General features: G+C 40.3%; 1 protein-coding gene across 2 annotated transcripts in view; it reads left to right on the top strand.

Annotated features, from left to right (window-relative positions):
• The first annotated feature begins 997 nt into the window (after window positions 1-997).
• The window catches only part of ddr2a (discoidin domain receptor tyrosine kinase 2a), a 29,574-nt gene continuing 7,748 nt past the window's right edge, over window positions 998-22,823 (top strand). For both annotated transcript variants that reach the window (XM_075485054.1, XM_075485053.1), the window contains exons 1-4: window positions 998-1,152; window positions 14,799-14,912; window positions 21,841-21,943; window positions 22,471-22,702. In XM_075485054.1, coding sequence (XP_075341169.1) covers window positions 14,831-14,912; window positions 21,841-21,943; window positions 22,471-22,702 — 417 coding nt within the window. In that variant the 5' untranslated portion in view covers window positions 998-1,152; window positions 14,799-14,830. The remainder of the gene's footprint in view (window positions 1,153-14,798; window positions 14,913-21,840; window positions 21,944-22,470; window positions 22,703-22,823) is intronic.

The following is a 22,823-nucleotide window of genomic DNA, read 5'->3' as shown; positions in this document are numbered from 1 at the left end:
CAAAGTAACCATAAATCTCACAATACTATATGTTCAGTTTCCTCATATTGAAGTTAGCAAACTCCATATTGAAGTTTAATTCCCATTAAATTATCAATAGGAAAAAAAGTAAGGGGGTGTATATTGGGTCACCCATCTGGTGCTCATCACTCAATAACTATTGAGCGTTATATGTATGATTGTTGGTCAAACCACAGCCTTCTTTGAAGTGGACCATCACTTGAATCTGTGCTGCACAAACTGTAAAGTTTTGTACATACGATGGTTGTGACTCTTCCACTGACATCGTCTACATCTAGACACAAACTAAAGCACTCAAAAGCACATCTGTGGTAGTGGATGCACATTTTGTGATGCAGACACACAAGCACACGCTCAATAACAGACTCATAAGGTGAAACAATGCTGTACCAGCGCTGCTACAGCAGGTAATCTTCCTCAATGAGTACAACTCTCTTATGTGCTCAAATGCTTCAGGAAACAACCACAGCAAAAACATACAGAATGTAACATCATCAGAAGACGACCTCGCTCTGATACTTGACTCACACTTTTAATAGATCTGGTTTTACTATTAAGACTGTGATGAACTGCTGAGTTTCCTTTCATACATTTGTTGCACTGTTTTCAAGCTGAAGATCTGTGGTTCTTGTTAAACTTTTGCTTAAAACAGGCAAAGGACACTTTCAGTCTTATAAATCTGTAATTAAATAACAGAGGATTGACTCCTGAAGACAGCAGCATGAACATTACCTCCAATCAAAGTCGCTTCAGCTTCTAACTGTCAAAAGAAAGGCTCTTTTCAGCAGGAAGAAAGATTTGTGATTGAGTGTTGGATTCGACTTTAATTGAAACCGTATGTGTGGCATGTGGAATTCTGGGACTTTGGCATGTGTCCAAGAATCCACAGAATGTGAGGGTTTTTTTCTGCCTCTCTCTCTCTCCTCTGCCTCTCTTTTTCCAATGTGCAGGGGCGTCTTACATCAGCCCCGTGAGTCCTGGGGAAGGCAGCTGACGGACAGAGAGTGAGCGGGCGAAAGAGTGGAGTGCTGGGATTGTAACATCCAGCCGCCGGACTCTCACTGGAATAATCTAAAACGATCTGTGAACAAATGGTCTGAAAGGAAGAAAAAAAAGGAAAACATCTTAGAAGTAAGTTGTGTTTTCATGTATAATACTTTAACTTTGTTTGGACAGCTAAGCCTTCAAACTCTCAGCAGCTTTCTTAAAGCCTCTGTCAGAACCGTTAAGTTTACTTCACATACTTAATTTTGGGACCCCTTACTGCATTCTTGAACTCTGTGTACCTTTTGAGTCAAGTATCTGCTTTTTGCATGGCAGACAGGAAGAGTGGACAGCAGAGCGATGTAGTGCCAGATTCAAAATCCTGACTCCAGATGCAACTGTTCTCTCTCAGAATCCATTAACATACTGTTTCACTTTGCTCTGGTAGTCACACATGTCATTAAGGCTCATTCTCACTCTTACACAACTCGTCTCTCTAATTCTGTCAAAGATGAAAACTTCTTGGATGAAAACAGTTTTCAGCTGCTAATTTATTCTTTAAATCTGTGAATGCAAGAGATTCATTCTTCTCCAAACTTTCAAACAGCAGATGTTCACAGTACACTGATCTTAATGTTTGTTCTGGTCTTAATGTTTGTTAGAGCATCTGCTGTATCATTGTTATTTCTTTCTACTGTGCACCAAACTCATCCTTTTACAAGCAACAAAAGCAGAGGAACAAATATGAAAACCATGAAAGCTCCTGTTGGATTGCTTCGCACCAAGCTCACGTGTTTTTGTTTGTTTTATCGGCGCCTATCAGTAAACCTATTTTCCAGAAAATTAACGGATTATCAAAACGTTTACCGCGTTCGCCTGTTGAAATTTTGAGCCACTGGCGTTGTGCCTCTTCAGCGCATGTCCTGCTTTGGTGTCAGTGTGTGTGATCTTTGGCATTATGTAGGTGAGACGTACAGCTGGTATGTAGGTATCCTCCTGTGGTATGCAGGGGAAAGACGTCCACACAGAGGACTCTTTTCTGCCTGGGTGAAGAGTCAGGGATATGCATGAGCTCACAGCTTTGACATTTGAACCTTGTCGCTCCATGACCCGAACAGTCAACAGCAGACTCAGGAGAGACGGCTCTGATCAATGGAATTATTGTTACAGGAAGCTGAAGCTGATCCTGGGTTACTCTTGCTGGCTATGCATGTGGACAACATAGATGCTTCCAGTAATAAGAAGGCCTCAATATGATGCAAACCTCAGTGCCTTTGTGAAGCAAGTCAACCTCAAATGAATATCAACCTCAAATGAATGTGACCGGTGTGGAAAAAAAATCCCCAACGTATTATTTTCAACATGATCATTAAGTGGTTTTCTCAGTGGATTCATGTAATTTGTAACTTGATACACCAGATGGCTCCTTGCACAGAATCACCTGGGAAATTCAGGCGATTTAAAAAAAAAAAAAAAAAGTTGTCATGTGATTAAGCGAACTAATATCTATCTTCAGCCAATTAGCTCAATAAGGCACGTTCAGTAGGGTGACAATCAAACTCAATAATTGAGGTAAATAAGGTGAAAAATGAAAGTCGATCAGTGTGTCGATCAGTGTTGTTCATTTCTCTTCCGTCAAAAAAACCCCCCCAAAAACTCCAATTTGAATTTGAAATTCAGATTTTCCTTTTGCAAGTTGGTCAGGAAAATGTCAAACAAACATGTTTTTTATTCCAGTCTTCCTTTTAGCAGTGCTGCAGAGATACTCGTCAGAGATCGTTTCAGTGGTCTGCAGTGTGCAACTACAGCCAGCTTAATACCACAAACAATCAAACAAATAGTTGAGTTGAGATTAGCGAGAACGTGTAATGGAAAGGGACCGTGCCATCCCCTCGCTACCTGATTGGCCAGTGTATTAGGGAGAGAGAAGTTAGTGTTAGGGACAGAGGCAGAGGCGGCACGTGCCTCTTTAAAGACAAAAAAGAGAAGAAAACAAATATATGTGAATAAAATGCCCATCCTTCCACTTAATCCCAGTCTCAGATCCACTCAATCAGATTTCTCAGTCAGTAAATGGGGTCTGCTTGGGCATTTGCTGTCATTCCCAAAACAGGCAGCTTGTTGAGCAATCATAAACCTTTGTTGTTCAATAAAAATGTTGGGGCATATTACTATTCTATTTTAAGTCATTTCCTCCCACTACATAATAGATGATGAATGGTTGTTGTTAACAGCAAAGCAACCAAGCAAACCTGCAGGCAGCCATGTTTTTTTTCAATCATACTGAATCCCCAAAGGTAGAAAATGATGAGATTTTCAGTTCCAAGTTTTGTCCTCCCACTTTGGAAGTGGATATAACTGCAGCAGTAATAACTGTACATTTCATCCCCATAAACAAGAAGAAAAATGTATATAATATATGAATATATATGTATCAATAAGAGGAGGATTGTGTCTCAAGTCTTTCTAACCTTTAAATGCGTCTCCTGTGTTCTATGCACCTCTGAGTATTTAAGCTGATGTAATCTAACTGTGTGTGAAAATCTGTTATCATTTTATTTATTTACAATTGCAGTGATATTTATCATAGATGATGACATTCAATCGAAAGACAAAGTTGAAGAAGTAGAAAGATTCTGGACATATTTCAAAATGCAGTGCAGCGCCACATGGCACAGCCAGGGCTGCATCTACCCTGTCGCCCCTCTTCAACCAAGTTTATGGATTCGTTTATTTCTTGTTCAGCGAGGAACAAAGAAGTAATAGAAGAACAAGAAGACAAAGGAAGTTGCGGAGAACAAAAAGTGAAATTTCGCAACTTGACCACAAACTGAGCTCAGGAACGCATTGAGCTCTACAAACTGAAGAGTTCTAACTCTATAAGAGTACGTGGGTGTGGATTTTTCCTCTTTGTTGTCCTCTCTGTGGGATAGATGTGTGTACATGGGGAAGAATCTTGATCAGGGTAAAAAAGTTCTGTGTCAAAGCAAATTGGAGGAGTTTTTGTGAAAGAGATATAAAGAAAATGTTTACAGTTCATTTCAAACATGGAAGTACATTCATACCCATGAAGGCCGACAGACACACACACACACACACACACACACACACACACACACACATGGAACTGAAAGAAACAGCTTTAGGAGTGTGTTATCACTGCGTCTTTCTGACATGTCGTTTCAATTAGCAACCCCTCCCTCCGTAGCTTTGAGGCTGACTGACATCCTCGCGTACAGACCCTAATCACACACCGCAGCAAAGGCTGTAATTTCAACCCCGCATTCAGAACGCTGCACGAGAGGCACCCGGGGCTCACTTAGCTTAGCTGTAACTTGACACTGACATTGCCTGATTGGAAGTGTTTTCAAATCAATGCTACTGACAGGAAAACAACCAGCAGATGAGGTGCATACTGTAATTTGCTATAAATACGGCCATTTCTGGAAACCTAATGCCTAAAATACTGAGTTGTTGACTTTGCCTCCCGCCTTTGATTGAACTTCGACCCTGCCCATACCAGCACCCCACTCATCACCTACTGTCTGAGAGGGATAAGGTTACACGTAGCCTGAAGACGTCTGCCTTTGTCCTTGTTATTTCTGGTTTGAATAACTTGTCGTACTTTGACTTGGAGTTTATTTTAAAAAGAAACACAAGGTGATTTAGCTCTGCTGACAGAGAAGATGACGGGTATGTCATTTCTGCTGGAATCATTTCTATCATAAACTGAAATTAAGTGCAGTTTGTTTTTAGTATTCTAGAGCAGACAGATGATCAGCACTTGTATTGTGGACACACAAAAATCATGAAATCTAAATGATTATAAAGGAGCCATCATACAGATGCTCATTAACACATGGTAGTCAGTAACTGAATCCTTTTCTGTTTGTACATGTGGCCTTTGTGTTTTCCTCCCCTGCCATTCTCCCTCTCCTGTTTACACGTGGCAGTCTCCTGTTGTTTGTCTGATGCTCATTATCTGTCCTTCCACCACGCTGTCCTCTCTGATTACAGGCTGTGACGGATGATCTGAACTAACAGTTCAACATCAAAAAGCGGAAAGCCATGAGTTGTGGCAGGCTGCCGCTCGGAACGAATGACAGTCTGGGCAACGCATGAATCTGAATCTCTCAGCCTTTATGGATAGGGTGGCTTTTTTTCTAGAATGACTGTTTTCTGATTTATTCTATCAACTTTCTTTTATTTTGCAATGCATTGACTTACGTATGGTTTTTGAATGCAATTTTGAAAGGCAAATGCTGTCTTCATCCGACACTTACTTTGCAGATGATGATTTTACAGGAAAATCTATGAGGACTTTAAACGGTAGAATATCCATGAACAAAAAAGAAAGAAAGAAAAACTTGGATATGAGTACCTTTGTTGCCCTCTCAGATTTATCCAGTAGCCTTTCAGGTCTCAGCGTGCTACTGCAATCGCTCTGTTTCACAAATGCATGTCTACATATTTCAATGTGTTGTTGCCTTTCAGACCCAATCTTAAAAATATGTGGAACAATCTGAGATGTAGGCTACTCTGGCTTTTGTTGGGGCTGCTGACAGTCCCTCAGATTTGCCCAGCTGCAGAAAAGACAGACGGACAAAGATCTGCTTTGTGCACAAGTGAAACTAAGCGTTGAGGATAATTAAGAATGCTCTGACATGTAATGTTTGACAGTCAGAGGTCAAAATTATGGACAATTTTAAATAATGATGTAAACTCATGTAAAAGTATCTTTGAACCAATAGCTCAGGCCTCAGACTGCTCTGAACACGGACATGTTTATCTACTACCATGTTTTATTTTATCGTTATTTTAAAACTGACGGTTATCTATATATTTCTTTATATATAAGTTGTCTTCTGTACATGATTTGAAAAGTTACTATTTCAACTCAAGGAGGAGATATGAAGTTACGTATCAAGATGATCATTTGCTTTTCTCCAAAAAGAGTGGGAAAAGATTTCTGCCAACGTAAACAGATAGAAGTCAGAGGTGGAATAAATGAGTAGAATAAGACAAATGTTTTGCTTTTTTTAAACTGTGCAGAAGGTGGAGTAACAGAAGGAAAATATAAAACAGTTAATGGGCGTAATAGGTCCCCATTAAGACAACTCCGCACGTTATGGCCTGAAGGCACAAAAGCAGAGTGGAGCAGATGGAGCTCTGCCTTTAAAAAGGGGGGAGAAAAAAAGTTTCTTGGCTCAGAAAGCTGTTTTTCTCGAATTGACAGTGTAGCTATAAAATTCTGAGCCTGGATATTCCATCAAAATGGATCTCCAGTCAAAGATTTCAAGCTACTCTCCTTACATCCCAAACACAGACCCTGTCATTGCACAATATTTGCAACGAACAGTTTGAACCTTTGTTGAGGTAACTGAGCAGATTTTCCAGGTGGATTTCTACAGATGAAACCAATGGGGCTGCACTTTCTTTCCTCCTTCAGGCTTCCAGTTGTCAGCTGGTGGCCTTTTAGAAGCACCTGCATACTGGCTGAAACAGCTCATGTCCTCAAGCAGTCAGAGGGAAGTTTACCATGGTCTCACAGCAAAATGGGAAACAGTTTCAAAACAAAAAGCACGACAATTGGACAAGAATGGATATGATTTGTGTTTTTTTTTCTTGCCACCACGTACAATTTTTGATGAGTTTTTCATCACAAGCCAAAATGTTTAGCTAATCTCACCATATAGTATTTAACTTATAACCTCAGTCATGTTCTTGGCAACTTAAGCAAAGCAGTGACAGAGTAAAGGACAACCCCCATTACAATAAGGAGTATTTGTGTAGGAGAGGGAGTCACAGCACAGCATGTATCCTGTATCATATTTCCTGTATCCCACCTCTAAGCCTCATGTCAGCATACAGTATTTAGACAGAATACACACTATGCAGGACAGCTCTCTGGGTGATTTTGCTGCAGGACATGACATATAAGAGGGCGATATGTGATGAAATTCAGCAGAGGAAGCCTTTTCCCACCCCAGTCTCTAGCACAGCTGAGTAACTTAACTTTTCAGTGAATGGTTTCATTTTACATTTTAAGCCTGAATTCATCCACAGTGTCATTGAGCAGTGTTCAAAGTCTGTCACGGAGGATCATATGTGCGTACGTGGAGCAGGAGATAATTTAAAGTGCACATGTAAACTGAAACCCATCTCCCAAGGTGTCACAATCACTCAGACAATGAAGGATTGTTTTCTGTGGAGTTTTTCTTTCAACAAGAACATATAATTATGTGTGTGTGTGTGTGTGTGGGGGGGGGTGTGCGGGTGTGTGTATTGGCCTTCATCCATGCTTGTCCCTGCTCCTCCTCCTCAGGTTTTACTGCTGTGTGTTTACATGGCTCCACCTGGGTCTGATTGGGAAATGTGATTCGGATTTCATGCTTTCCCATAAAAATAAAATATCTGTGATGCTATATTAAAGCCTTAAGGGTGAACCAAGGCGGTATAATAGGAAGCACATGTGGATGGTTATGGCTCGAAGCACACGGCTACACTACACAGTTATCAGGCCCTGCACCAGCAGTGCACATTAACACATTTACATACACACACCTATTGCGTATGAATTACCGAAAGGCTGGGGCATGAAGAATGTCAGCTCTGCTTTCAGGATGTATCAGGATTGAAACACACGCATATGGTGTTTATACCACATCTGTACATGTTATATGCACATATACAGGTACACAGAGCCAAAAGGTGGCTCTACAATGCTATTGGGTAATAAGCAATTATTCAGAGGTTCTCCTTATGTATGAATTTAAACCTTTTTGGAAGGATTTTGCTTACTGTATCTTTAAATTCCCTTGTTCTTCTCTTCTGAGAAAAAAATTAATCATATTGATTTTGATAGTATTGATAGTGATATTTCTGAGTGTTAGAACTGCCCTGGAGGTTATGGGCCTCATATGTATACGTTGCATTCTGAGGTAATTTTTCACATTTAGACGATACAGTGACAGAAAATAAATGAACCCCTTATAAATTAACATGACAGTTAGTTTCTACCTCTGGTAAAAACTATTTGAAAGAAATTAAAGGGATCATTACAGAAGCCAAGTCATTTTTTTCCACTGCTGTCACGAGTAGCAGGAGTCATAGGTAGATGAAAAAAGGAAGAATCTCCAGAAACACCAGGCCTGAGTTTTTATGATAAATCTAACCAGAAACCTTAGACTGTCATATCAACATTATAATTTGTTGAAAGTACTGTGATTACATATCAACTTGAAATCATACAGTTGATCAGAAATTATGGCCTGTGCTGCTGTGGGTATCAAAGAGCAGAGGAGATTTTCGAAACAGCCCTCTCGCCTCACTTTTGTCTCATCTTCCTCTTCTTGTGTCTGTGGCCTGATATCAGCGCACCCAGGCCAGGTTTTCTGTGGCTGGATGGTGAGATTTTTCAGTTTTCTCAGCCCTCCGAGCCTCTGCTGGTTACTTCCTCTCCTGCAAGGCCTCATGTAAAGCCCCAACTGTTGACGCTGCTGTGTGTTTGCGTGTGCATGTGAGAGAGACAGAGGCAGGGAAAAGAGCCAAGTCAACCTGTGTGTTGACTTTGCAGGCTTTCCCAGGGTGCAGGACCTGGTGGTGCACCGCTGCTGTTCCGTGTGCTCGGTCCATCACTCCCAAAAAATTCGAATCGTTTGTACAAACAAGAAAACCTGGGAAAACAAAATAAAAAACTCTATATTGTTTTTATTGTGAGAGTTCGGCAGGAGGACTTGGCACTGAGCTATCACTGAATGATGATTTTTGAGAGATTAGTTACCGTAGAGCTGGACATCTGTGTGATTCTCCATAGTCTGGCTTGTTTAGTTAGTTACTTCTGTGAATTGTCCAAATTTGAAAACTCATCAGTACGTGTACATTGTATTTGATTAGCTGTCCTGATTCAAATATGAAGGTACAGTGTGCACATTCTTCTTCTGTGGGCTTGTGGGTTTCTGAGGGGAGTATCTGTCCTTCACCACTTCCTGAACTAGCCTGGAGGGACTTGATATTTATGGGGAACAGACTCCCCCTCCTCAGAAACAGAAATTCAAGTCAATAGTCGTTCCATTCAGGAACATTCTGCTCCAAGTGGATACAATAGACTCTGCTTGCCCTTTGGTGTTTATACGAATCTGATTTCAAATAAAGGTCCAGTCAGAGCGATTAAAGGTTGTTCTTTCTGTAAAATGTCCAATGATACTGATGTAGTGACTTGGTGCTTCACCTAGCATAACTCTTACTATATCTGGACATAGATGTTATTCTAAGTGGGAAGCCGATACGTTAGACATTGTGTTAAGTGTAAAAGCACATGCCATAACTCCCACTGGTAGAGTAGCATTTGCCACCACCACATTCAGGAGCATTTCTCACACATAGTTTTTGTTCTTATAATTGATCCTTGCTGAGGACATAACAATCAAAACAGTCTCATGGCAGTATGGGAAATCGTAATGACATGTAATCTATTGATTTGTGTTCTGGGACACAATTTTTCTTTTTGTTCATGTACATGTTCAGGGATGTTAAATTCAAGGGAGAAAGGTGGTGGAATAACACTCCAAACTTTCAGCTAGAAGATCTGGATTTGTGTCTCGTCCACAACTTTTAACACCTTATAACGCTCTTGTTTTTGCACTTCACTTTTGCTCCCACCTGCTGTTACTTTTGCTTATTTAGGCACCAAAACAACAGCTAGGTTAACAACTACTTGGTTGCACGGAGGAAAAACAAAAGATATATCCCATTCTTCTGTATATGTCTATCAGGGCAACTCAGGAAATTAGTGGAAAAACATAAAAGTAAGTGTTACGTTCTCCCTTTGCATTTTTGCCGTATGTATTGCACAACATGTACCAAGAGTGCAGTGAATATCTTATAGTTTTTACTGAGTTTTTATACATTTGATGTGACATCAGGGGTAGGGTAACCTCCCTCAGCCCTTCACCACCTGTACAATCTTAACTTAAGTTTGAAGCATATTGTTTTTTTAAAGATGTGCTTGGTGCCATGATAAAAACAACAATGAACCATCTGAGTCCATCTGTTTGAATACACACAATTTGTTTCATGGTTAGCTCATTTCAGGATTTGCTACAACACCTGAAATACCACCCTATTACCAGTGCATATCCGTAAAAGGCTGTTTTCCTGTGATAAAATGTAAATATAAAAAGTTTTCAACCTATTATCTGCTTTTTACACATGTGTTTTTCTTTACCACATCATTTTCGTGTGGCTTTACCAGCTGCCTTGGCTAGTATGCAGACACACATAGGCCATTGGCAAGCCTGACTGCTTCTAAGGGTATATCTAAACTTCTACCTTCCTGCATCTCTAACATTCACATATAAAGACATTACTGCAGGTAATTTTTCCGGTCTGCACAAATTCAAAAAAGCATTACTAGCCGTTTCCCTCCACTTATGATCTTTATGCTATTATAGTATATAAAGCCAATGTTCCATTATGAGTAACTAAATAGACTTTTAAAAACTAAAGTCTGGTGGCACAGCTCGGTGTTGTATGGAACCTGATTTGAAATTCAACCAGTCTTCTGTCCAACTTAATTTTATGCATTTACAAACTGGTAAAATCAAGGTCTTTTCTTTTCCCTTAGTGTTACTTCTTGTCTTCTCACTTTGGTCAATGTAGATTTTGGATTCTTTCACAGAACAACCTGTAACACTTGCGTATTTGATGAGAGATGCTGCCCATGACACATTAAAATGTGTCAAACATCCTACTCGACTTTAAAGGGCCTTGTTTTGATTAATTTCATGCTTTCTCCACTGGTTTATTTTTTGTTCCTGTTCTGAAAGTTTTAAGGGGTATCAGAAGTTTATTTTCACATATGCGACCCTGGAGGAGCGGCATGTGTGCAAGTGTAGACTTTCAAGGATCAACTGCCTTAAAAAAATAGAAGATCGGAATTTAGATTTTCTTTTTCTCGTGTCACGGTGTATTTCTACAACCACGTGAGTCGATGTATGAGGGTGCAATGTCATCAGCAGACAAACATGCTAAAATGCAATAATATTATGCTCAAATTGAGAAAAGTCCAGAGAGACTGGAGGAAGCAATGATAGATTTTTTTTCTCTCTTTTTTAGCATTAGAATTCCAAAGTAAGGGTCTACATGTCAGTTTGAGATATGAATCTAGATTCCAATTTAAACATAATGTAGTGAGTTTTGTGTGGCACCTCTTAGTTTCCCCCATTTTGACCTCCTCACTCTCAACCCTTCACTTCCTATCACCCTCTCCTGTTTTCACCCTTTGACTCTCGTTGCAGGCGCTTACATTGGATTTATCTTTTATTTTCATTTTTATTTAACCTTTTACTTATGGAGGTGATCTCATTAAGACATGGATTGCTTGTAGTGGTTTGTCAGTTTGAGCGAAGCACTCCTCAAAGGTGCACCCTGTTTACCTGGGTGCCAGTGTTGTGGTCGACAGCAAACTTAACCTCTGGGATATCCAAACCAGACTGCCTGCAGTGTTGGCCAGTTGCTGCTGAAAGATAAGATAGATAAGACACGCTTTCACTAGAGGGAAGCATTATTTCCATTATTTCACTTCTGCATCAAAAAGAAAAAAAAAGAAAACTTTGCAATATTACTCATTCAGTTTTTTTCTCCACTGTGTTATAAGCGTGTGCTTCCAATTGCTCCATCCCTAACCGTTTCTTTCTCCGTTACAGCTCTTACTTTCAGCTGAAAAAGTTTGATAAATATCCCTGAAGGTGCAAAGATGAAAAATCCTTCTTGAAACTGAGATAGGACATGAATAAGTTTTTCCTGCTCTGCTCTTGTAACAGGAGATTGGAGAGAACATTCCAGAGCTGAGCTGTCAATCTGGGCCTTTCCAGCGTTACTGACTGATCCAATGTTACTATAGCTTGAACACAAATGGAATAACATCTGTTATCTTCATACCGGCATTGACAACACAGGTTGGACCACAGGAGGCAACGGGATTACGACTGACACATAGGAAATCCATCTAAATTCCTGTGCTGAATATACTGCACACTGAAACTTACACTAACATCATAATGATATGATGAACAAAAACTTGAATGTCATAGAGGAACTTGATAAAGTTTCATCAAGGCCCATGGTTGCTGAGTGTTTGTTTCTTTTCTCTTTTTTTTGTCTGTTTAGATTGCTGTTGATTACTGTAGCAATATCTCAAATCAAACTTTGAAGCTTTTTAACAGAATTTGAATATATTACATTTCCATAACCATGTTATAACGTTCAAGTCTCCGCAATAAAATCATAAACTAAGAACTGTGCTTCTTCAACCACTTCCAAGAGTTAAAGAAGTTCCCTGTACCAAACCCAGACTGTCTATTACAGAAACGCAACAACATATTTGGAAGGTTTGCATGTGTAGAATATACAGTGTAATAATGTGAAAGCTTCTTTTAAGCTCATAGAACCTGACAAAAGCTGATGTTATTTAGCCCAGTACAACACTGCAACCTATGGTAGAATTCTTATGTTGGATTGAATTATTTTTCTTGAGTGTACTAAAGCTGAAAGTGAGTGTTAGAAGTTTGTTGGAGTCTTTTTGTAACTTACAAACCTTACACAACTTACACTTACACCATCTGTTTCATATGAAACAAATGTTCAAATAGTTGATTCATTCTGAGTGAAGGTATACAAATGTTTATAATCAGTGGTTCCATGAGGCATTCGTTTGAAGCATCTCTGGAGAAGTTTTCAATCTTAAAACTACATGCTTCTGACTTGTGTTGAAGTAGTCGGGGTGCCTTTTGTCAGCCTCTAAAGCATGACCACAAATTCAAGGGTATAGCTGTGCATGTACAGGGTTCAGACAGAAGTTTGTTTTTATGACAGCGGCATTGCATCCCACAAATGTGGGCGGAGCCAAAGAGCAAAAAATTGCCAAATTCTGTGATGATGCTGTAATGCAGTGAGAAGCTGAAAGACACAGGGACAGTTTAATGATTTAGAAACTTTCTGGATGACCGAAGTGCCTGAAGAAAGGCTCTGCGTGTTTTCCTTTGTAGGGTGTCAAGTTTGGGATATTGCGCACATGGATCTGACCTGCTTTTAGAGCTTAGCTCATTGCCATCAGGTGTACCTGTGATTTTAGCTTGCTAATACATTCATGTTTCTCTTAGGAATGTAATCATTTGTTTTAGCGACAGCTTTCTGACATGTTTCAAGGCGTTCGGGAAGCAGATATTTTGATCCGTAGATTAAAAGTCCAAAATGTACCGGAGATATGTTCGGGGAACTATGCATGTCTGTGCTAACTATTTTATCAGCCATATCTCACTGGCAAGACACTTTAATTTGAAAGCGTTGCAGATTGGCAGATAGCTGGAAAATGTATGTTATTTACCATTAATAGACTAAAGCATGCAAAAACACACAAGTATGTTCTTTTGAGAGTCCCCAAATATAGAACAAAAGGTCAGTTTTCTGCCCCTATATAATGCACTCTTGATATAAATGTTCTCCTGCACATGGTAAACATATATTTGACGTTCAAACACACACAAGCCTTCAGATGTTTGTGTTTCATTAGCCATGAAAAGCCAAGAGGAATTAAGCTTAGTAAAGGCAGCTCAGTGGGAAATGGCTGTAACGTGAGGCTGCAGGAAATGGTTGTGAGAAAACCAATGATTATGTGTGAAAGCACAATGAAGGAGCCAAGTCAGGTCGTAATGAGCGTCACAAAATATTGTGGTTGGACTATCACCACTGGTTTCATGAGATAAGTTTGAGTTTAAGTTAAGTTAAGATGTTATTATATTTCAGAATGCTCAGGCCCTGACCATCAGTTCAATAGTGAGGTCATAGTGGAAACATGAGGACATCTTTAATGTTGCTGTACTCATGATGCTCGTGGAAAAGCATAGTAAATTCAGGTTTAAAAAAAATGTTTAAAATCAGCAGTTCTGATTCTGCTCCTTGTGGACAGACTGAGCATATACTCCATGTAAGCGTCTGAGTAACAATACTGATTACAGCAACTTTTCCAAGTGGCCGTTATCAGAAAGCTACATAACATGTAAATTAAACAAACTGTACAGAAGCTTTTGCTTCAAGACTGTAACAAGTTGTATTCAAATCCACCAGGAATGTAAGCATTTCCTTGTTATGTCACTTTTTTGAACATCTTGGTTTGGATAATCACGTCATACATGACATGTAGACAGAGACTAGTTTAAACTGGTTTCTCTCTGCCGTTGGACTGAGTGGTCAGTTGGAGGTGGCTTGTTGGCGCTCCGTCTGTCCAGCTGAAGTCATGTCTGTGACTCAGTGTCTCAAAGTCTCCTTCTCTCTTTAGCATTTGTCCGCTCATTTATCCATTCATCATTTGCTCCTACGATTATTTTGCATCATGTGAAAATGAATAATAAAAACTTCAGTTGCACATAAACTGAGGCTCATAGTGTTTCATATGGTTGATATTGAGACGTCACTACAGTCTGAATTTAACAGTCTTTTTCTCTCAGAGCGATAAAGAGCCTAATAAATGAAAATTCCACTGTTAGGTGGCAATTATTGAGTCTTTTACTGAGTGAAATAAAAACACGCTTCCAATTAAACTCCCTTGTTCCCCTAAACAAAAGTTTGTTCCCATGAATACAGAGTTGTAAATACAAAATAAAATGTGGTCATCCTCCAGGCAGCATACAGGGCTTTTTTTTTTCTCCCCCAGTTCTAAACTTGGGGTAAAACAACATATGAAAGTTTCTGTCAGACATTTGCATAACTCCCTTTTTCCACCTTTTTTTCTCCAGGTTGGACGTCTGCCTCTTTGCATGTGTTTGGGATGAAGCACCTGTCGGACATTCACCTCCTCCTGCTCCTGCTCCTCCACCTGTTAGGAGCCGTCACATCGCAGGTTAATCCAGGTGTGTTCTCTCACAGGATGACACATTGTTCTGATCTCTGTATGCAGCAATGAGGTCATATTTTAGTTTGTGAATACTTTGAAATGGGTTTTGGGTGCTAGTTTTTGGATTTGATTCTCCAGTCTTGCAGTCCAGACTGTGACCGGTTCAGATTTGGGGAAAGTGGTGCTTTGTGAGAGCCATGTGGTCCCTCCTCTCTGGTTTGGCTTCTTTGATCTCAGCGTGCACGCCTTTCTCCAGCTCTGCTGCCTCTATTTGGGTGCTTTTTGTGATGTCAATGAAAACGGAACAATATTTTTTTCCGTTAACGAGGAAGTAGAGTAACAACATTTGGTAGGCAGAGAATCAAACAGAAACCAAAGTGAGAGTTTTAGTTATAGCTGAAACAGCAGAAGAACAGCAGATACTTGCCAGTATAAACCTCGAGCTGGCTACTGTTTAGGATTTCAGTGTCAAAGCCTCTGTCATCGGGTTGAGGTTTCTTTATTGTTGAAAGAATAATGAATGACAGATACCCAGATCTAAACCCTCATAAATGATGGCTTAGCACTGGCTTAACAGGTCACACTAACCTCTCTGTCAAGCAGCATTAAAGAAGACAAAAAAAGCATAAGTGGAAAAAAAAAAAGCCCAATCACTTCCACATCCTCTGACCTAACTCCACCTCTCTTCTACTTTTAAAACCAAATTCTTCAGATTACATTCTGCTTTGTTTTAGAACTGCAAAAAAAAACAATTTTACTTTGAGTAAGCCTGAAACTAAAAGCAAACATGAAGTCATGATGACAGACCTGGGTTTTTTTCTGCTCTCTCAGCTGGAGATAAGTCAACTGTGCTGAAGAAAAACTATTTTCGAATCAACTAAGCAAAGCTAAGTGATAGCTGTTTTCTACACTTAGTCATTAGTAAGTGAGGAGTCACTCAGTTACCCTGCTTGTCACTTATTTATTCTTTGTGCCAAAAAGGCTTGAGCAGAATTTTTTACACAGAATTTGAACAAAGTAGGAAAGTAAAGGGTAGATGAGAAAGAGGGTTTCTGGGAAAAGAGTGTCTCAGAGTTTAAGTAAAATAGTATGTGCATGGTGTGGTCACTTTCATCCCTATGTCTCCTTACATATGTGTATTAATAGCTACGTTTCTGACCTCTTCAACCATACTTTAGAGGAAGAACTTAGAGGATTCCACACCAAAAAAAAGCAGAGCTTGGGTAATCATGAGAGATCTTGTCAACTACATATTATGATTTGAGTGTTTGACTCCTCTGAGACCTCTCACTTTTGACACTTCTTTGTTATTGTGTGTGCATGTGTGTTAGTGCACACACTTGCGTGCATATACGTGTACTGTGGATCCAACTATCCCACTGGAGTCTGTGGCTAATGCATACCAGACATTCTGACAGCAGGAAAGTCCATTGAAATAGGTTCTGTCTCTCTTCCCTTTGTGTGCGTGTGTGTGCAATTCCAGCATGAGACCACTCTTAAGTCATGGAAAGGACTGTTTGTTCATCTGATTGTGGTCAAAGTTCAACACGTTCACTGTTCCACACAATGTTTTGTATCAATAATCCGACCCGGGAGAGTTCTACATTCAGAAATTACTGCTGATTATTTTTTCAAATACACCTCCGCTATTGCAAAAGCTCAAATCTCAACCTGCTCTCATATATTGAAGCAAGATGAATCCACCTACAATCCTGTCTACTGCTTTAGTTCTGCTGCATTGAGAAGAGGGTCATTTTTCCAGTCTGGAAGTATTCATGGCTGAATTTAGCAGAGCTGAGATGTTGAGTGATGCCAACTTTCCCCTATTTAAAATTCCCAAGCAATGGAGTTATACCATCCCTGTCTTTCCCATTTTACTTGTGAGTGGGCGAACTTTATTTCACTGTGGAGAGGGAGGAGGTGCAGTCACGAGGACAGGCCTGGGCAGAGAGGCCAAATATCATGCAGTAGTGTTATTGTGTGGGCTTCCTCTTGGGAGGATGTTTAGAGTAAATCTTGAATGGATGAACAGGTGAATCACTCAATAGATCCAGTAGGAGGAAAGAGCTAGTTGAAAAATTAAAGCCAGATATCACTGCAACAGATGTCTCAGCGCAGAGCATTATGGGACAACTCTGCCACAGTGTGAGGCCACAAACTAAAACAACAGAAACAAAAAACCCCTGATCTTCATACTGTTTGTATCATCTGTGTATGCCCCAAATTTATTTTTGAAAGAGAAGGGATTTTAAAAACTACTACCAGATGTAACAAAGTACTTCGATTCAAAATTGAACGCAGCTGGAAGTGCGGATCTTTGAAGAAAAATACTAAACAAAAAGATGCATCACCATACTTCTATACCGTTTTTTTCCCCCCTACCTTGTGTGTGGTGCGTATATCGCTGCTCAGCTTCATAGCAAGTCACAAGTCTGCCTGCACTGATGTCTATCAATTTTTGTTTGCACCAGGATGGTGCTATGACAGTTTATGCTTCAAAGCTCACTAGAAGGACAGTGTCTGGAGCACACTATTGAAAGTTGTGCATTAATGGAAAACTCGATGTCTGAATGTCTTCTTCTTGTTACATTGATTGAATGCTTAAATGTGCAGCCAGGCATGGAAACTATAAAACTGTCAGGTGTGGGTTTTAGGGAAGGGAGGACACGGATGCGGACTTCAAAGCAAAACAGGGTTTATTAAGCAAAAACAAAGTAACAAACTAAAGGAGCGGCTAAAGCCGGATTCAGAAAACCTAAACTGTGAAAAAATAAAGACTAAACATGTCATGGATAAATAAATACTTAGCTTGAAAACACGACGTAGAACATGTGAAAACCTGGTAGCATGGCATGGATGACAAACAACATACAACAAAGATCCGGCAAACTGACAGGGGAGGCAGTAAACTAAATAGGGAGTGAGAGTGATTGGAGAGTGAGTGCAGATGAGGGAAAAAACACATGTGAAGTGAGTGAACTAATGAACAGAGTGCAGGGAAACTAAGGCATGACTAAAAACTAAACATGGACTGAAAAACAAAAGCATAACCTAAAACATAAAAACGAGTCCCTGGGCGTGACAAAAACAGTAACATTCGGAGAGTGTATGCCTCTCCCTTAGCTGAATAAAAGAATCCTGAATCCAACACCTGGATTGAATTAAATAGTAAATCATTATGAAAATTGAGTCATGCCCCACATCTGTTTAAACTTTTATTTAAATCCGTCCACAACTTTTTAAGCGATCCAGAAAACAAACAGGGTCCAACCTTGGATGTTAATGTGCTGTAGAAGTAGATCAGCGGCCACAAACAACTCCTAAAGTTGGTGTTGACATTGTTTTTCTTCGATAGTGGTAGTGATGCTCACAGATTTCTTTCTGTAATCTTTTGAGTTGATACTGACAGCAGATGTTAGCCCTTCTGGGCTTTTTGTTTATCAGTTCATCATAACCTTCATTACCCTTTCACCATCCTTTTACTGAGATTTCACCTTAGCTTTTTTTGTAAACTTTTGCATCGTTATGGTAACAGACAAACAAAAAGTAGACCTATAACTGCAATATCATTAGTACAGAGTATTTTGGTCACAACAATTCCATCCATCTATACCTGCTTTATCCTGTTCAGCACTGCAGGGGCTGTAGCAGTTGGGGTAACTGTCATAAGGTGAGAGGCGGGGTACATCCTGGACAGGCTGCCAGTCTATAACAGGGTTGATCACAACAATTGTGTAGTAGAATCTCTTAATTCATCATTTGAGCAGTAATCCCGTAATTCCCACTTGTGGCCACAGTTGCTGCTGTTCTGCATGTTTCGTGGCAACACCTGAGAAGGCAACTAAATAAACATCAAATTTATAAGTGTTGTAACCGAAACTGACCCTACATAACGGACACATAAGGAACAGGTATGTGAATATAAACCTCCATGACTGCAGTGTGTTTTTGTGTGTGTTAGAGTTTATTTGGAGTCGGCGGTTGAGCTGCAAGCTCTACAGAACAAGCCTGCCTTTCACTAGTCAGGGTGCGGTAAAAATCAAGAGGTGAGAGAGATGGTTGGCCCATAACGCCTTCATCTCTCCGTCTTTATTCATCCACCACACAAGGCTGCTATTTTTCCACCGTTTTCTTGGGGGATATTTTTAGATGGTGTGGCTAAATGTGTAGCCTGATGTGTGGTGGCGTGGGTAAACCTGTTGATGTGTGCGTGCGTCCAAATGTGCACTCTGGACTGCCCCCACAGCTCGCCCCAGGGGTCACCTCTGAGTGGGTTGGGTAGATAAATAAACACGGCAAAAACCAACATTTGGAAGAGCGGTCACACATCCGGCACGACATACTGAAACCCATCTCCTCTCTTTCTGACTTTCTGTAGGATGTGGTTAAAGATTCTGATAATGACTCTTATTTGAATTTTATCTCAATTTCTTTTCCCCCAACTATTTTGTGAGGGTTCATAAAGGTAACTATTGACAGTACTGTAGTTAGTAAATACCCTTCAGGGAGAAACATGCCCTTTGAGGCTTATCGGAATGCTAATGTTGTGTAATAGACAGCCAGTATTTGGTATTAAAATCAGTTTTTATCTCCTCTTCACAAATGGGCTCAACAAGTACATTTTTTTTTAGCTTCCACCCTTAAAAGATATTCTCCCAGCCCCAGAGAACCTAAGTAATTTTACTATGTTCCACCATGTTACCTGCTCCAGACATCATAAATTTATGATGGTCAAACACCTGATGGCCATTCTGGGAACCACCATTATAATCTACCAGTGTAAACACTGGTATGACATTGAATGTGCACCAATGACTTGGTCATCTTATCCTCTCATGATTTACTTGGTATGATTTATGACAGATGTCTGTGTTGCACATTGAGCAGTTCTGACAATGATGTTTATGCAATTTGATTGCCTTGGTACATCTATCACAGAGCTGCTTTTTGAATTATGCTGCTAATGATACTAAATATTAGGAAGAGTAGGGTACTTTTTGCATTTTCAGTCTGTTGATTTCCAAAGTGATTTGAAGAGGGTCAAAAGAAATTATAGGTTAAAAAAAGAACAGAATGAAGAAGGAAAAAGGAGAATGCCTGCATGCTTGTGTGTAGAAATGCTTTTTGTGAGGTTTGAGTGTGTGTCTGTGCACAGACATGTGAGCACTGTATCAGGTCATCAGTCCAACCCTCAGGCGTTTCCACATTTTGACTTTTAAGCAAATATTTAGAGGAGATCAAGAAAAGAGGAAAAGGGAGTCACAAGGAGAGAAAAAAAGAATGATGGAAAGAGCAAGAGGGGGACAGAGAAGGCCCTGAACCTCAAGCTCTGCTGTTGCTGGCATCTTTTCAAAGGTTTTCTATAAAACAAGGGGCCAGGCTAACAAGGTCACACTCCCCTAATGTCCAACTCCAACTTAGCTAAGAACTGCAGCCTAACACTATCACACACACAGAAAACAGGTCTTTCCAAAGCCTCTTTCATCCACAAATGAGGTTACAGGGTGATCATAACCTTTTAGCTTGAACTATCAGTGTAAGATCCACCCCATCTGGGAGGTTTTAGAGTCTTGTAAAAACTAACACATGCCATGTTGGCTGTGTCACGCTCACTTAACTACTACTTTGCTGAGTCTTAATGGGATGAGGATGAACGTAAATCGTGACCTTTAATCCAGCCACTGAAGGGGGCAGACAAGGGAGAAGAGAGACCACACAAGAGGACATGATGGAGAGGAAAACAAAAAAAGGGAAGATGAGTGGGTGGAGTGACGCGCAGGGTACAGAGAGCATTGCTTCTATTTACCACACAGTGGGGGAGTGATGTAGGTGTACAATCCACTTTTACCATACACACACACACACACACACACACACACACACACACACACACACACACACACACACACAATCCAGCATTATCCATCAGGTTTTCCAGGTTTTTCAAAAGATGGGAATTAGGTGGATCTTTTGCGGAAATGGCTACGAGCTTCCGGGTGAATGTTTGAGTACAGTTTCAAATTTTCAAAGAAAACCATTGCAGTGATTGGTCAGAGCACAGAGATGTGTTTCAAAGTACGAGTATGCTTTATATACCAGCAGTGGAAAGACCACAGGAAAAAAAATTATGCGTAGAAGGTGGCTCACTTATATGTCAAATAGAAGTGGTATCCTCATTAAAAACAAGTTCCAGTCATTTTATTAGATGACTCTTAAAGGGCAACTTTGTTCCGACCAAGCTTATACCTCAGCACAAAGAGCTAAAAGCTTTTACATAAAGTCATTTTTGACAATATTCAGCTCATCTTCAAAGAGTTTCATATCAGTTTCCTCTCGTTATTTGGTAGTCTGGACTGCTACCTTACGGCTAAGGCTTACTCTTATGCTCACATATGATTTTATAAGGCGCAGCATGCTGCAGTAACAGAAATGTATTTGAAAGTTAATACATAGACCTGACACCGAGTCAACAGCTTTAGAAGACTGAAACTAGTTCTGCTTCTGTCCATGTTGCTAGCAACATTTCTGTTCAACAACTCTGTTTCATAAATAGGTCAAGGAAGATAAGTTGCAAAGAAACCATGCCAATAGTTCAACATCTTTATCTGATGATTAAACTGGTTGCCTTCTTTCTTTCACGAGAGACCAATTTAACAAGTTGCCACATAAAAAGAAAGGAAATCAACAACATTTTCATATTTTCCTTTTTGTGTCATAAACATCCTACTGTGTCATACTGGCCTTCCCTAAATAGCATAATCAAAAGTACTCTTACAGTAAGTACTGGTAAACAAAAAAAGCTTTTCACTTGTAATTTGCCCCCTTCCCCTAAAACAGACCTCTGAGTGTTGTTTTCTTTCTTTTTTTCCCCGGTGGCAGTTTCATTATTCACTCACTCTGTTCATGATTTGGCACTTTTACTAAAGACTGCTTTGGTGTCTTAGATGTGTGTCGGTATCCTATGGGGATGTCAGGAGGGCAGATACTGGATGAGTACATCTCCGCCTCGAGCCAGTGGTCTGAATCTACTGCAGCAAGATACGGCAGGTACGTCTCACACGCCGACAAACTCTCGAACACGAGTTCCATGTTTACCCCGATAATGAGCCTGCGTGTGGGTGGTTTATCCTGCAAGGTGCCTGTGCCAGTTTATGTGCAGTAAACCACAAACTGGGGTATCAGTTCTACTTGCAGCCACACGATTAAGCAAGTGTGTGTGTGTGCACCGTAGAACTTAGGTGGTCCTCACTAAGTATCAGGATAACAATTCTCTACACTTTCCCCATCCATCTTAGCTGTATTTTCAGTCTCCCCTGGCTCTCCTTCTACCCCCTGTCTTAAATCAAAACTTTAAGATGAATTTACAATGGCAGCCTTTCACCAAGGTACATTTATAACAGGCTTTAAAACCTCAGATCCACCTCTCCACTGCTTTCTCATCATCCTGTCCTAATTTGTCTTCTCCCTTCCTGTTTTCCCTCTCGTGCTGTAATTCTAATGACTATCCACACCCTGTTGCTTACTCTTACCCCCATTTTTTCCTTCATTCCCTATTTGTGTGTTTTCTCCTCCAGATTAAATTGTGAGGAGGGCGATGGCGCTTGGTGTCCAGAGATAACTGTTGAGCCTGACAACCTGAAGGAATTCCTCCAGATTGACCTGCGCTCACTTTATTTTATCACCCTTGTGGGCACCCAAGGTCGCCATGCTGGGGGCATTGGTAATGAGTTTGCACAGATGTACAAGATTAAGTACAGTCGTGATGGCAGCCGCTGGATCTCGTGGAGAAACAGGCAGGGCATGCAGGTAACTCAACCTGTTAGTCAGTGCTCCACATTGGCAGGGGTGTAACCACAAGTCTCTCTAGCTTGAGTATCAAAGTGTAATATATTTTGACCTTTATAACCAACGTCTAATGAACACCCTA

Source organism: Odontesthes bonariensis, chromosome 15 (assembly GCF_027942865.1).
Source record: "Odontesthes bonariensis isolate fOdoBon6 chromosome 15, fOdoBon6.hap1, whole genome shotgun sequence".
Taxonomy (NCBI): domain Eukaryota; kingdom Metazoa; phylum Chordata; class Actinopteri; order Atheriniformes; family Atherinopsidae; genus Odontesthes; species Odontesthes bonariensis.
The sequence above is the reverse complement of the archived record's forward strand: the minus strand, read 5'-3'. Positions and strand labels throughout refer to the sequence as shown.